This window comes from Lepidochelys kempii, chromosome 25 (genome assembly GCF_965140285.1).
Source record: "Lepidochelys kempii isolate rLepKem1 chromosome 25, rLepKem1.hap1, whole genome shotgun sequence".
NCBI classification, from domain to species: Eukaryota; Metazoa; Chordata; order Testudines; family Cheloniidae; genus Lepidochelys; species Lepidochelys kempii.
In genome coordinates this window covers 13115231-13130647 of record NC_136404.1, presented here as the reverse complement: position 1 = coordinate 13130647, position 15417 = coordinate 13115231, and the positions used below count along the sequence as shown (strand labels likewise).

Here is a 15417-nt window from a genome sequence, read left to right as displayed (position 1 = left end):
CCTTGTGGCACCTTAGAGACTAACAAATTTATTTGGGCATAAGCTTTCGTGGGCTAAAAGCCACTTCATCAGATGCAGGGAGTGGGAAATCCAGTAGCAGCACATGAAATCACAGCTCATGAAAAGAAGGGAGTTGTCTTACCAAATGGGAGGTCAGTCTAACGAGACAATTCAATTAACAGTAGGATACCAAGGGAGGAAAAATCACTTTTGTAGTGGTAATGAGAGTGGCCCATTTCAAACAGTTGACAAGAAGGTGTGAGTAACAGTAGGGGGAAATTAGTATGGGCAAAATTAGGTTTTGTAATGACCCAACCACTCCCAGTCTTTATTCAGGCCTAATTTGACGGTGTCCAGTTTGCAAATTAATTCCAGTTCTTCAGTTTCACGTTGGAGTCTGTTTTTGAAGTTTTTTTGTTGAAAAATTGCCACTTTTCGGTCTGTTATCGAGTGACCAGGGAGATTGAAGTGTTCTCCTACTGGGTTTTGAATGTTATAATTCCTGATGTCAGATTTGTGTCCATTTATTCTTTTGCGTAGAGACTGTCCGGTTTGGCCAATGTACATGGCAGAGGAGCATTGCTGGAAACATGATGGCATATATCACATAATCAGGTGGGTTACACATTCCCAGCAATAAGGACCAGGAACACCTACAGACTGTGCCCTTCCCATTTGCAAAGTTCCCTCTAGACAGGAGATATTAAAGGCTGCATAGTCTGGAACCAGAAAACCACATGGGTCTTTTTCAGTTCTCCTGGGGCACTTCCCCCTGTGGCCTGGGAAGTGGAAAGAGGGCTGTTCTCCTTTGGGCTGAAGTGCTCATTTACACCCATGCAACCCACTGAAATCAAAGGGCCTACCCCATTGCAACTGGGAGCAGAATTTGGCCCTTTGTGTTTATCTGGAGAATGATCAGAAACCCACTGAAAAGGGACGTTGTGAAGCTGGAGAATGAGACGCTGTGAAATGCAGATTGGCGTTTATTTTTTCAGGCTTGTTACATGCCCAGCATCGCAGCGAGCGACAGAGGAGGAATGGAGCAGTGACCGGGGTGAAGGGGGTGTGAGAACATAGCGTTGGGGAGTTGGGGACTGGCCAGGATTCAGACTCCTGCTGCTGCATGCTTTTGCTGGACCCTTTCCAGCCTCCGGATTTCTCTCCGCTTTGGCTCTGACAATGTGGCACCAGCTGAAATTGCCAGGGAGAGAAACTCCTCTGTAAACCCAAGTGAAGCCCAACCTCAGCCTGGGACTGAACCAGGGAAACAAACCAGGGAACGCCCAGGAGGGAGCGAGCACAGGTCAGAGCCTTCCCCTCCAGGTGGTCCAAAACCACCTCCTTGGACCAATTTCAACCCTCTTCAGTGCCCCCTGCTCTAGAATTATCTCTGGCTCTGCTCTGATGGTCTAGGCACATGCCGGAGACTGGGCAGCTGTGCCCTATTTAAGTCAACTGGGACAGAAGGAATCCTGAAGACCCTCAGAACAGCAAAGCCCCTGGCTCGTATTGAGCCTCTGCTTCTTCAGGGGACCAGTCAAGAGACTATTCACTCAGGGGGCTGAAAACTTGACATTCCTCTCCTGAGCCAACAGAACCCAGGTGACAAGGGACCTGCTGGGCATGCAGGCCTTCAGAGCTACAGTAACAAGGCCATAGAGGCACCCAGAGAGAGTCTTGTCCCCTACGGTTTCATACAACACCAGGAAGGGAGAAAAAGCCAGCGGATGCAGTATAAGGGAAAGCAGCACGGGTCTCCAAGGCAGAAGATGCTGGAGGAGAAGCTGGAGCATCTCCCTCTCCGGTCCTCTAGCCCATGATCTTTCTGATCCACGGAAGGTAGTTGGCAATACGGGTGTAGACGGCAGGAGGGAAGCTGTAGCCAAAGGAAACAATTCCCTGTGCCACCCCGTTGCAGATCAGAGGCCCCCCGGAATCCCCCTGCCAAACAGAGAAGAGGAGAGACTTCAGAGGCCCTCCAGACACAGGGCCAACTTAATCCAGGGGTCAACCCGTTGAGTTGGCTGCTCTGTGCAAAGCCAATGTGGTAGCCCCATGTCACAGGTACTGCAATCACTGGGTAAGACTGCGGCTCACGAATGATGTTCCCAAGTCAGCATTACTGCGACATTGCAGTTGCACCAGTGTAGGGTGTCCAAACCCACCCAGAACCCTAGGTCAGTGCTCCCAGGGCTAGCCCGTCCTGCTGCGGCTTCACGGCTGTGGTACCCGAGTCAGCTAAATTAAAGCCAGCTCGGCTACATGTACACCTGGCGGCGATCGCCCCCCTGTGACCGCGGCAGAGACGTACCCGCCAGCATGGCCCAGAGCGGTCTGGGCGAATGATGGCGTTTTCAGCTTGCGCCAGTTCCAAACAGCAGCAAGGGGGAAAAGGGTCTTGGCGAAATGAACCATGTCCTTGGGGTGTCGAGCTTTTTCAAGGAAAACGGAGAGGAATTTCTGAAGGGCGAGGCGTTTTGAATCGAAAAATCAAAACGTTCTGTTTTGAAAAGGTGTTTCAATTTTGTTCAGAAATTTGGGGGGGGGCAGGGAGGGAGTTGTTTTTTTCACCGAAACCATTGTGTGAATTTAACACAACTTTGTGCAATGTTTCGGTTGACCTAAATCTGCATGATTTTGCCAATAAATAAATAAATAAATAAAAACGGGGGTTGAAAAATTTTGCCCAGCTTTCCTGTAGATGGGACTCATGAAGGAACCCGTCGGTGTCGGGCCATATGCTTCCACAGATCTCCGGGCTCAGCAGAAAACCCTCCTCCAGGAGCTGAATGCAGGGTTTGTGTCAGCCTGGGTAGCAAGAAATAGGGTGACCAGACAGCAAATGTGAAAAATCGGGACGGGGGTGGGGGGTAATAGGAGCCTATATAAGAGAGCTACCCAAAAATCGGGACTGTCCTTATAAAATCGGGACAGCTGATCACCCTAGCAAGAAACCACATGGGGGAAACCCTTACAGGAGACACATGAGCTGGCAGGAGATTTGCATCCATGAAAGTCCCTCCTCTTAGAGTTCAGAGTAACAGCCGTGTTAGTCTGTATTCTCAAAAAGAAAAGGAGGACTTGTGGCACCTGAGAGACTAACCAATTTATTTGAGCATAAGCTTTCGTGAGCTCCAGCTCACTTCATCAGTATGCATCCGATGAAGTGAGCTGTAGCTCACGAAAGCTGATGCTCAAATAAATTGGTTAGTCTCTAAGGTGCCACAAGTCCTCCTGTTCTTTTTCCTCGTAGAGTGGAACCTAAGTAGCTTGCCTGGCAGTCCCAGCCCAGGAGCTGAGGTCCCGGTGCCTGTACTTCCACCCGGTTGCCGGTGTTTCCAGTACTGACCTGGCTGGAGTCCTTGAGGTGGTGGAAGCTGCCGGCACATAGCATGCCATCGTTGAGGTTGGGGTAGATGCTGAGGCATTTCCTGCGGCTGTAGATGGTGACGTTGGTCTCAAAGAGCCGGTTGGTGACCCTCTCTTTGTCAATGTAGCCCCATCCTGCCATGCTGCACCTGGTGTCGGTGGGGACGTCGCTGCTGGTCTTGGGCAGAGGGATGACCTGGATGTATTTATTCAGCTTGGCCTTCGCTGTCAGCTGGGTGGGAGGAAGAGAAGGAGTATTAAGCCCCAAGCAGTAGTCAATGGAATCTGGAGGCAGGGGTGAGAATGGTTCAGAGAGAAGATGTCCAGTGGCCCCACCTGGCCAGGTGATGGGAGAGACTGAGCAACCTACAGCATCAGGCCCTGAGCACTTACACTAACTAAGCAGCCTAGGGGACAGGAGGGAGGCAATACTGGAGAACATGCAGCTTGCAGGGGATGTGGGACAGTGAGGCTGACACTGGGTGATCTATTCTGAGCGGGGCTGAGTGCTCCTGACCCCCAGGGAACTCCAGGAAAGTTGAGGTTGCAGGATCTGCCCACGGTTTCCTTTCTCTGGCTGGACCATCTCAAAATAATAAAGCCCAGTTTGAAAAGTGAGCTTTGACTTCTCCCCACAGCACAAGACGTAAAATTCTCTCTCTGTTCTGAGCCATCCGCACTTAGCCCCTCAGCCCCCCCGCTCCCCCGAAGCAGCTGTCAGGGGGACCTCCCACCGCTGCAGACAAGTCACTTACCTTTAGCAGCAGGATGTCATTAGCTATCAAGATGTCGTTGTATTCAGGGTGGTTGTAGTAAGTCTCAACCCCCAGCACCTGCTGAGACTCCTCTGGCTTATGGATATCGTGAGCTCCCAGGATCACGGTGATATCCCTGAAATGGGCAGGAGACAGCGTGGGTCACTTTCCCTGGCACAGCCCCTCTCCCCTCCCCGAGCAATGGGGGCAAGGATGCAGAGACATCTGGCTTCACACAGACTGCAGACGAATCCTGCTTTAAAATTTATTTTGTCAATCAGTGTGAGAAGGACAAACCCGGCGACGGTACCTACCCCATGCAGTGAGCGGCGGTCATCACCCAATCCGGGGCCACCAGAAACCCCCCGCAGCCGAAATCACCCGAAACCTTCAGAGCTGCCATGTAGGGTCTGGAGTGGGGCTTGGCTTCATGCCCCCCAACAATCTGATTCCGCAAAGCACCTGAAAGACACACGGACTCCTGATCAGGAGGTGAGGGGATGGCTCCTTTCTCACCTTGTGCATAGACCCTGGATAGTCACCCTAGCCCATGGCTTCCTCTACTCACCAGCATGGGCCAAGGGGTAGGACAGGGAAAGCAGGAGCAGGAGACATTGGGGCCGCTCCATCTCTGAGTTCACAGCTCCTCGGGTCCTCTTCCAGGCTGGGCGCCAATCTGAGCCTCCTGCTGTCCCATGGCTGGTTTTATAGCCTCAGACCAATGAAACTCGGAAACCAGGAAACCGCCTGCGCTGGGCTGATCTAAATGATCCGGGCACAATCAGATCCTTGTGCGTCTATCTGCTATCTCCTCTCCGCTCGCCTCTGGTCACTTGCTTCAGATGCTCGGCAGCTGGCCCGATCACCAAGTTGACCACTTCTGGGGGGGTGCAGGACAATGCATCTCCTGTTCCCAGCGGGGCAGCCAGTCAGGAGAGAGCAGTCGCTGTGTTAACGGGCCCTGCTTAAAACAAACACAAACCTGGCTCCATAAAGCACCTTCCCCAGGATCTCAGGGCTGATGCCCCAGCATGCACTGTGCTCATGATAAATGCCCCCCCCCCCATCGCTCAACACTGGGCATGGGGTTTTCCTGTGGGGCATGGAAAGCATGGGGCCTACACAGTGTGCGACAAGGAAGACAACGTTTGCCCAGTGATTGGGTGCAGGTGTAACCTCCGCAGTGAGTGTGTTATAGGGTCATGTGGTGCCCGATCCACTTCCTAGCTCAAGCTGCGGCAGCTGGTGCTTTTCGCTCCGGAGGTCTGTGATGTGCTGGCGAAGAGGGTGGCTGTCACCCGGCCAGCAGGGGATCTTCTGGGGCTAGCAATGGACAGATGGAAATGTGCTCTGTAGAACAGGCCCCAGTAGGCTGGTTAGATTGGAGTGGAGAGGCCTCGGTCCTTCTGTACCAGTCCTATCCTATGTCTATAGCACGTCTCACAGGCACAGATCAAGGCACTTAAAAAGGCAGGCCAGTACCGTTATCCCCATCTTACAGATGGAGAAACTGAGGCCCGGGAAGCGGACGTTACTTCCCCAAGGTCACCCTGGGATGATGCAGTGCTGGTGTCAGCAGAGATTACATGTGGGTGCAAGGAAAAGGCTACGCACTGGGACCAGCCCTCTGCAGTGAGCAGGAGTCGTTCCCAAACGCTGGGCCGGCCGTGTCCTCTATTCCCAGGAGCAGGGGATTAAAAATGGGCTGGATATGGGCAGAGACATGGGGTTAAGTGTGAGTCTCATGCCCTGTCAGCCCCCATTTGCTGCATGTGGGGTCTTCAGCTCACGCTGTAGCAGCTTGTGTGTTTAGCACTGTAGGTGCCGAGTTCAAACCTAACGCGTTGACCAAGAGGGTGGTTGTCACTGTTGTAACCCATTTGGAACTTGCAGTGGGTGCAGCACTGGTCTGGGACCCAGGAGACCCTGGTTCTGTTCGTGGCTCTGCCACTGACCTGGCTGGGTGACTTTGGGCAAGTCACAGCCCTGCTCTGTGCCTCAGTTTCCCCATCTGTACAATGGGGATAATAATATTCACCTCCTTTGTAAAGCACTTGGAGATTCATGGCTGGGATGTGCTAGACAAGAGCTAGGAGGTGGCATTATTATTATTATTTTATTATTTATTAAGACCTATGACTGAGTAGTTTAAATTGTTCCCTTGCGTGTGTCTATGTTGAGTTTCATCTCCCGTCAGGTAGCCAAGTCCTGAAGGAATTCCTCATGCTCCCCCTTACTCTGGGTTAATCTCACTCGTTCTGTGGCAACACCCGGTGTGGCCATCTCATTATTAACCCTCTGGTGCAGGCTGTTAATAAACGATGTGGCCTGCACCACTGCAAAGTCCTGCGTCGTGGGAAACCCCGCTCCGCTCCTCTCCCTCTGAGAACCATCTGTTCGTGTCACGGACCTCGCATGACGGCTGGAACCAGCAATAGCCGTAACCATTCATGTGAAGAGCACGAGAAGGTGGCGGGTGGTGTGGGAGAGGATCTGTATCTCCTTTCAATCGTGACGGGTTCTGTGCCTTCCTGGAGATAACGGTCAAGAACACCAGCCGCCTGAGAGTGTCCTTTCTGCTGTCATACATTTTTCCATTGGGCAGAAGGCGCTAACGGCTGCCCAGTCTGTAACCAAAAACCACACAGGCCTTTGCCATTTCGTTGGGGGCGGGGGGGGGGATACTTCTCTCTCTGCGGAGAGCCCACATAAAGCTCGTGCACCGCTTGGCTCGGATGCTATCGTCACAAGCGCGGTATTGGAAGAGGAGAGACTTAAGGCCTTGCTTAGGCCGAGAGTTTCTGTGGAGACGCCGTGAAGGGGCCCGATTTTCAGCAGGTAACTGCTCGGCAGTCTGTGAAAATCAGACCCTTCCAACTGGGCTCCCAAAGTCATTAATCTTCCTTGGAAATCTTGGCCTTAATGTCCTGAGGTTGATGGCGTCAGTGGGACATGGAGGAAGAGAAGATGCTTCTCCCCTCTGCGCTCCACCCCGGACGCCGCTGAGTCCATCCCTGGCATCTGCCCAACAAGAGCAGCAATCCGAAGCAGGAGCTACCAGAAGAGGCTCTGTTACCTCCTTCCCACTGCAAACACCTTCAGCAGGAGGACAGTTAGCTGGCGCTGCTTGCTCAGTGCCTGGTCTGCAGGGGCTTGATTCAGCCCATACCCATAGATCCCAACAGGAGCTGGCTCAGACCCTAGGTAAGAAGAGGACCTCAAGTCTTAGCAGACAGGGAAGTTGTCTAAAGAGCCCACTTGCCTAGAGCTCTGCTCTAGGTTCAGTGTCAGACCCTTTGAGGGAAGGGTCTCTGGAATTATCCCTGGTTCAGTTTTGTGCCGTATTCTCTGTGGGGGGTCAATGGGGCCATAGCTGCATTTGACATCAGCTGAGCGTGTGGCTCTGGGACTCAGTTTTGTGACCCCTTGCCAAGATGGTCAGGGAGGCAACCCTACGCTCTGGGAGGTCACTAAACCTCTGATTGCCAGAAGCTGGGACTGGATGACTGGGGATGGCTAACTCAGTAATTGCCCTGTCCTGCTCATTCCCTCTGAAGCCTTTGGCAGTGGCCACTCTTGGAGACAGAATTCTGGGCTACTTGGGCCATTGGTGTGACCCAGTATGGCCATTCTCACATCCACAGGTACAGACAGAATCCTGAACCCCCCTGCTAGAGACCCTCATGTCCTCCAGGGGACCAGTCAGGGGACTCTTAACTCAGGGGATTTAAATATTTAAAGAGCACATTTTGCATATCTCTTGGCAGGCTAATGATGCCCCCCCTAATCTCTGCTCACACAAGGGTGTGTTTGTCCCCAGGGAGAAGAGCCTCTTCCTCTAATGATGATATTTAAGAGCGGAGAGCCTGTTAGTTCCTTGCCCTGGGGAGGAATTAGGGGCCTTGTTTTATCCCTGTAGCTTCATACAACACCCCTAAGGGGGGCGCACACACACAGAGCAGAGGCAACATCAGGAAAGCAGCACAGGTCTCCAAGGTAGCAGATGATGTAGGAAATTGGCACCTTTCTTTCCTGTCTTCTATCCCACGGCCTGGAAGGGAATGTAAGTCAATTGGAAAGTATAGGGAACTATACACACTGCTGTGTCTGTGCACATGGTCCAGCCATTATATAGGGCCCTCTAACAGGCTGATCTGCCCCTTTCAATGCCTGGAGCCAGCCAGCCTTCTTCCATTATCAGACCCTGCTGAGAAGGGGGGTCAGGGGCTTTCTATGAAGGGCTCAGAGAGTTATAGGTGGGAGAGGCGCTCATGGAGCATCCTTCTTTCAGCACTGAGAGGCCATGGCAGAAGCTTGTAGGAGCTGTAACTCAGGGTGGTCAGAGGAACTGCTTCTGTTTGGCATTTCAAGAACACAGCTGTGTCCTAAGGCAAGGGCCTGGGAGGCTCTGGCTGTGGCGTGAGTTGGGGCTGGGGAGTGTTGTAATAATTGGGGCCGAGCAGACCCACCCCGATTGGGAGCTGGCCTGGGAAAGTTGGAAGAAGGTTATAAAGTGTTCCAATCCCCGGTTGCAAGAGTTGATGGGAGAAGGGTGACAGAAAGACTAAGTTAGACCAAACAAAAAGGCCGACTGGTCTAACTGAAGGACTGGGCTAAGACCATGGCTGGGGAACAAGAGGTATGTGGGACCAATCAATGAACCACAATTGGTGTGTTGGAAATTAGGCCTAAATGGTGGACAAAATAACGAGACGATTGGTTATTCCACCCCTCACTCCCTTCTGGGGTCCTTTAAAAAATAACTTTGGAGACAGAGAGAGCTGGCTGGCTGGGAGACAGGAGAATGGAAGGAGCAAATGAAACCCTCATGGCTGCTATTCTCACCATCTCCTGGGACTCACTGTGACACCGTTAGGCCTTTGTCATCCTGATCCTGAGACGGGTCTTGGCTAGGACTGGGGGAATAATGGATTTTTTGGTTCGCTGGCAACCCTGAAAAATAACATAAAAGTTTTTGTTTTGGGTTGAACCGAAAACAAATTTTTCAGTGAATCGCAAAGTTGGAGAAATGCCATGTCAGGCTGAAACAGAGCGTTTTGTGCAGACACAAAATGGTTTGTTTGGATTTTGGGCATTTTGACCAAATATCCTAGTGGGGAGGGCACTGCCTTTTTATAGCCTTTAGCCCAGCAGGTAGGGAACTCACCGAGGCTGAGGGAGACCCTGGTTCAATTCTTCTCTCTGTCTGATGTGGGGTCTTCCATGTTGTAGGAGCATGTCCTAGCCACTGGACTACAGGTTGGCTCAATCTTGCTGGTTGAAGCTGTTCTGTTGGGCCAGGGAAAAAGAGCACAGATGACTCTATAGCCTAGTGGTTACAGCCCGCCGTTAAAACAGGGGAGACCCACGTTCAAGTCCCTGTTCCGATGACTAACTATTTAGGGAGAGTAGAACAGCTTCAAGAGAAGGGACTGAGAGTGAGGTTTGTGCCGAGAGGCCGTATCTGACCCACAACAGAGATACAAGGGGAGCCCTTAGATAAAACTCCAGCTGCATTTTGGAGATAAGAACTCAGCCTGCTGCAAAGTGCTGGCCACTCAGCGCGGTTCCTCCACGTGTGCTGATCGCCCGCTTGCCACGGGGATTGCTGACGGCTGCCCCTGATTGCTACTCATAACCACAGCGGTCAGTAGCTGGTGGTTTCACAGCAGAAGTGGAGGTTGTTGGGTCTGACCCATCCTGTTCATAAGCCTAGATCCCTAAGGGAACACACACGTTGCCAGGGCTGGATTTAGGCAGGGTCTGGGCTTCAGACTTGGAGAGTTTCCCCCCAAATCAGGGAACGGACAGAGGCGGAGCAGCAGGTAGGAGATGTGGGGATTTGATGTGGGAGGAAGATCAGAGACTCAGGAACTGGAGGGCGGCTGGCGGAGCCCATCTGTAGGGGCTGGGAGGAAGAGTCTGTTTTAAGGTGGGTGAGGCAGCAGGAAGCGGGGCGGTTGTTGAGGGAGCATGATTGAGCCTGGCGGGAATGGCGACAGTGCTGAGAGAACGCTCTCCAGGCCGGGGAGCGACTGTGCCCAGGAAGCAGGGGAAAGATGGGAAAGGCTCTGTGGCGAAGGCCAAACTTCAGACAGAAGGTACTGGGAAGCAGACAGACAGGCTGTCAGGGAGGAGGGGGCTGGGCTCAGCTGACCTGGGGTCCAGGCTGCGTGGGTTTGTGGAGGGGCTGGGGCCTGGAGGGTTCTTAGAGGAGCCCTGAAGAGGTGGGATGGCCATTGAGGCAGAGTGCTGTAGAGTGGCTTCTGGCCAGGGGGAGGTGCTCACGAGGCAGTAAACGGTCAGGGTACTGCACAGCCCTATGGGTGACCATGGAAATCCAAATGGGAAGCTCAGTTAAGTGTCAATCCTTCGCTACAGCAACGCCTGCTAGCCCAGTCCTGGGCTGGCACACCCCGATCCCGCCCCACACCGGTCCTCTGACTCTGCTCCTGGGCTCCCCACACACATGGCTGTGGTAATGCACCTCAGCCCTCCTGACCCACAGCCCCCTGCCTGCTCCGCTCTTGTGACAATTGGGGTGGGAATCTCTCTGTTCACCATGTCTGGATTCTGGTGGCTGCCATGAACTTCTTGTTATGGAATTGTTGGAGTGAGGAATGCCTCTGGGTGGATGTGGAACCCACCAGCAGCTGCAGCAGGTACTTACTGGGCCAGGGACAAGGCCGCGTCGTTAACCTTAAGATCTGTGCTCTGAGCAGACAATGGTCTCATGTACTAAGGGGGTTGCCAAATCTCTCTGGTGAAGTGGAGAGTGGAAAAATCACCGTTAGTAGCATCTAGAGGACCATATTGTGCTGAGTGCTGTCTGAACTTGCAGTGAGAGAGATGCCCTGCCCCAACCAATTTACAGGAGGGGAAACTGAGGCATGGAGCGAGGTGAAGTGACTTGACCGAGGCCATGCACCACTGAGACCTGAGCCAGGGATAAAACCCAGAGCACCTAGTCCCTAGACCAGTGTCTTACCTACTAGAACAGCAAGCATCTTCTGCTTCAGTTGGGAGGAGAAACTCTAACCACAGAGAGGTGTGCCTCATCAAAAGACACAAACAACTCTGTGGGGTTTTTCGGCTGCAGGCACAGCCCTTCCGTTGTGGGGCAGGAAGTGCTACCTTCACCTTGTATTCATCTCAGGACTGTGTTTACACCAAGCCCTCCCGGCCCACTTCCTGCTGTTAGAGCCGATTCTTCTGTGTTGATCAGTTTGTCACCAACAGTTAAAAATCGTGTCCTGCCAGGGCAGTGAGAACAAGACAGATCCTCTGCTGGTGCAAATCAGCTCTGTGGGGTTACGGCCATTTCCACTGGCTGAGACTCTAGCTCGGTGTATTAAGAGTTGGGGCCTGTTGTGTTAAGTTTGATGGAACAAGGGGGCCCAGAGCCTCCAGAGTGTTAACGTGACCCTGTCACTGTACAATAGTAAAGAGTTAAACAAGTCTGGAGGTCAGAGACCTCGGCCTGCTTAGCTCCGTGGCAGCACAATTCATGCCAAAGTTTGCAAATGTCTTGAGCAGGCTGCATAAAAGAAAAAGAAGTGGCCCGAGACATAAAGCCCTTTTTGGAAGGGAAACAGAGCGATTGTACAGACCTAACTTAGCCAAACCCTACCAGAGTCCCCTTTTCCGAGAGAGGGTGTTGGTCAGTGTCTCTTATTTTTGTCAGACAGCCTTTCTTGGGAGGATGTTGGGGGAGGAAAGGGTTGATGTGATGGATGGTCACTCTCCCTGCTTTGGACAAACAGACGCAAGGGGGAGAAGTGGCAGGGGCGTAAAAGTGGTGCATCCGATGAAGTGAGCTGTAGCTCACGAAAGCTTATGCTCAAATAAATTGGTTAGTCTCTAAGGTGCCACAAGTCCTCCTTTTCTTTTTGTGAATACAGACTAACACGGCTGTTACTCTGAAACCAGCCTTTGTGGCCATTCTGAAGATCCGGGCTGGCTGCTCAGTCCCAGATGGTGCTGAGTCCCTCAGGGCGGCTCTTCTCTGGGCTCTGGCTCGGTGTCACCTGGCTGGTCTGATCCCTCTCCCTGGCTGGTCTTTCTCCAGCTGGGCAGAGCTGGATGGGCCAGCTCATCTTGCCGCTGGGCTGGTGTGGCGTAGCTGGTCTCAGAATCCGGGGACAAGCTGCGAGAGGGAGAGGCGACAGGAGGCAAAGAGCCGGGGGTGGAGAGGAACACAAAAGGGAAGGGGAGAGAGAGCAGGTTGTGTGCGTCTCAGGCTGGAGTCTCCACAGGCGCGGTGCTGAAACAGCCCTATTGTGCTGAGCTCTGGGAGTCCTTGTGTTCTGGACAGTGTGTGCAGAATCCCCTTTCAGGGCTGCTGCAGGTCCCGGGATGAGCGTGGGGAAGGCTAATAAATGCGTACATGGCAGTAGGTGCATGGGGTGGGAATGGGAGGGGATCAGGGTTTGGCTGATCCGAGCCCTCTGGCTATAAAGGAGACCCAGTGTACTCTCTTTTCTTTCTGGTTTCAGAGTGGTAGCTGCATTCGTCTGTATCAGCAAAAACAACGAGGAGATGTCCTTGGGACATCTTAGATGCTTTTGTGGGCTAGAACCCACTTCGTCAGATGCATGGAGTGAAAAATACAGTAAGCAGGTATCCCTTTTACAACAATGAGCAGAAACAAACTTCAAAATAAGGCAGGAGACTTTACGAAATGCAGGAGCTTGTTTATTGTCACTCTAGCACTGCAGGGACATAGAAGGAATGGGGCAGTGAGGGGGAGGAAAAACAGAATGGGGGAGGAAATGGTGTTCCGTCCCACCAGAATTTTCAAGGTCTGTGGGGGGAAGGCCCGTCTCAAATTGGGGTGAGTAGTGGGACTCTTGCGGATTTTTTCAAACTGATAATCTGCAATAAAAAAAATCAGATCTGGTCAATGGAAGCAGTTTGGTTAATTTCAAAACATTTCATTTTTTGTTTCAACCCTTTAAAAAAAAAAGGTGCCTCGCCTCGCCTTGCCTTGCCTTGCTTTGCCTTGCCTTGCCTTGCTTTGCCTTGCCTTGCCGTTAATTCAAATTTCAAAATGAAAAGTGGCCTCAACCCCAAACCCAAATGAGCCATCTAGAAAATGTCAAAATAGCCAGTTTCCGCAATCCAGAAAAAAAGACAACCCCTAATATTTTCTGTTGGGAGCGTCCTCAAAGCCAGCCCTGAGCCACAGACCCTTTGGGTTTTGATGAATCAGCATTTCCCGACAAAAAGCCTTTGAATTGGGTGTCTGAACCCCATCAAAATCCCTGTGCTTTGAAATGCTCCCCGGCACGGTGGGATTCGTGTGTGTTCTGAACCAGGAGGGGGCTGCTTGGCTGAGGAAAGCTTTGTTCCAATCTGTTTGGGCCAAAGCTGAGTTCCTTGCCATGTTTTCGCTCCCTCCTCACCCAGGCTAACCTGGGAGGTTTGCCCGCATGCAAACTTGGCGAGGGGCTCAGGATTAAGCCCTGTGTGTTCTTCCTGCGGGGAGAGGCGGGAGAAAAGTTCTGATCCACTAATGATGGTATTTAAATGTAGAGGAAAAGGCAGCCCAAAAGGAGGAGTTGGTGGGCATGGTTATCCCTATAGTTCCCTGTAACACCCCGGGGAGAGAAAAGCCAGTGACTGCAGCATAAGGAAATGAAGATGCTGGAGAAGCTATAGCATCTTCCTCTCTGGTCACTGCCCCATGGTCTTTCGAATCCAGGGCAGGTAGTGGGCGATGCGAGTGTACACCGAGGGAGGGAACTGGAAACCATAGGAGACAATCCCCTGGGCCGCCCCGTTGCAGACCAAAGGGCCACTGGAGTCCCCCTGAGAAAGACACGGGGAAATAGGGTTAAGTAGAACATAGGCACTGAGAAAGCGCATTGTGGGCTAGCGGGCACGAACGCAGGATACAGAGCCACTGATGGCTACTTCCAATCCTGGCTCCACCACCGTGTGACCCCAGGGGACTGGCTCAATGGCCCTGGTCTTGTGTCTACTAGGGAATATCTTTCAGGGGCGTGCGCAAGGGCGGGGAAGCTCTGCTGGGGCAGGGAAGAGTCAGCTCCTCTGGCTGCAGGGGGCACAGAAATAAAACGAGGACAATGTTTCTGAGTGCCCCTTTGGTGCCTCTGTGGCTCATGAGTGAAGAGGGCCATTAAGGTGGCTGGGGATGTCCCTTCCCACCCGCTGACCTCAGGGCAGCATGGCTGGGGAGGACGGGAAGGGATGGAGAGACGTACGTAGTTGACGTCAGTGCACTTGTGGTAGCTGGCCGCACAGACCATGCCGTCGCTGAGCTCTGGGTAGGATAGGAGACATTTCCTCTGGCTCAGGACAGTGGCATTGGTCTCGAAGAGCTTGTCCATTGCTACCTCTTTGTCAATGTAGCCCCATGCCGACACGATGCACTTGGTGTCCACGGGGATGTCGCTGCTGCTCTTGGGCAGGGGGATCACCTGGACGTATTTATTCAGTTTGGCTTTGTGGCTCAGCTGTTATGGGAGGGGAGCCAACATGTTAGACCCTGCAGGAGATGAACAGGAAGGTTTTGGGGTTTTGTTTTTCCAGGTGCTTGCTCATCAGGAATCTGCCTGGGAGCAGGATGTAGAAATGGGGGTGATACCAGGTTGGAGGTTGAGCCCCAAAGCTAGACATGTCCTGACAGTCACCTTCTGATGTTGGAACACCCACATCCTTGGGTTGTGTGATGCCAGCCCAGGGACGGAGACTGGGCAGCGTCACTTTCCTTGGCCAGCTACTTCCCTAGATGGCCCGTGCTCATCCACTGGGAACGGGCTGTCCTGGGATTGCGTCATGATGTCACGCCTGTGCGGCCACAACAGGTCCATCGGCGTTTGAGTCTGCGGAGCCCAAACCCGTGAACGTGCCACCTGGTCACCTCTGTGCCAATCCACAGAGGGCGTGAATAATGCTGCCCTCACTTAGCCTGACCAGATGTCCCGATTTTATAGGGACAGGCCCGATTTTGGGGGCTTTTTCTTATATAGGCTCCTATTACCACCCCACCCCCTGTCCCGGTTTTTCACACTTGGTGTCTGCTCACCCTTCCCTCGCTACAGAACCGCAGCTCTAGTTACAGCAGCCCGTGAGGTTTGCTCTGGTTCAGTCCCTGCTGTGGTAGTCGAGAGGGCGGCTGTCACACAAGGACAAAGCCCAGAGAGGTGGATCTAAATACCAGAGGCCCTCTGCAGCAGATATAACCTACAAACCCTAAGAGTATGTCCACACTGCAATAAAACACCAATGGCACTTGGGGCCTGGGGCAGCTGGCTCAGGTGCAGGGCTA

The 15417-nt window shown here is 52.7% G+C and overlaps 2 protein-coding genes across 2 annotated transcripts; both read right to left on the bottom strand.

Moving 5' to 3' along the window:
- Positions 1-1809: 1809 nt before the first annotated feature.
- Positions 1810-4771, bottom strand: LOC140903230 (mast cell protease 1A). Its single transcript, XM_073324183.2, has 5 exons — positions 4693-4771; positions 4439-4586; positions 4125-4260; positions 3350-3601; positions 1810-1941 (listed from the first exon to the last, which is right to left on the bottom strand). The coding sequence occupies exons 1-5, from the start codon at positions 4751-4753 to the stop codon at positions 1810-1812; spliced, it is 729 nt and encodes a 242-aa protein (XP_073180284.2). The 5' UTR covers positions 4754-4771.
- A 9028-nt stretch (positions 4772-13799) lies between these two features.
- Positions 13800-14959, bottom strand: LOC140903405 (mast cell protease 3-like). The gene is made up of 3 exons (XM_073324689.1): positions 14870-14959; positions 14351-14602; positions 13800-13934 (listed from the first exon to the last, which is right to left on the bottom strand). Exons 1-3 carry the CDS (start codon positions 14957-14959, stop codon positions 13800-13802), a joined length of 477 nt encoding a protein of 158 aa, XP_073180790.1.
- Between the last annotated feature and the right edge of the window lie 458 nt (positions 14960-15417).

Bases quoted from the DNA above. Each gene is read 5' to 3' on its own strand.
- LOC140903230 (XM_073324183.2), bottom strand. From the start codon at position 4,753: ATGGAGCGGCCCCAATGTCTCCTGCTCCTGCTTTCCCTGTCCTACCCC. The intron at 4,261-4,438 runs GTAGGTACCGTC...TGCCCATTTCAG, and splicing joins ACCGCCGCTCACTGCATGGG to GGATATCACCGTGATCCTGG. The intron at 1,942-3,349 runs GTCAGTACTGGA...TCTGTTTGGCAG, and splicing joins ACCTCAAGGACTCCAGCCAG to GGGGATTCCGGGGGGCCTCT.
- LOC140903405 (XM_073324689.1), bottom strand. From the start codon at position 14,959: ATGGACCTGTTGTGGCCGCACAGGCGTGACATCATGACGCAATCCCAG. The intron at 14,603-14,869 runs GTAGCTGGCCAA...CTCCCATAACAG, and splicing joins AGCACGGGCCATCTAGGGAA to CTGAGCCACAAAGCCAAACT. The intron at 13,935-14,350 runs GTACGTCTCTCC...TGTCTTTCTCAG, and splicing joins AGTGCACTGACGTCAACTAC to GGGGACTCCAGTGGCCCTTT.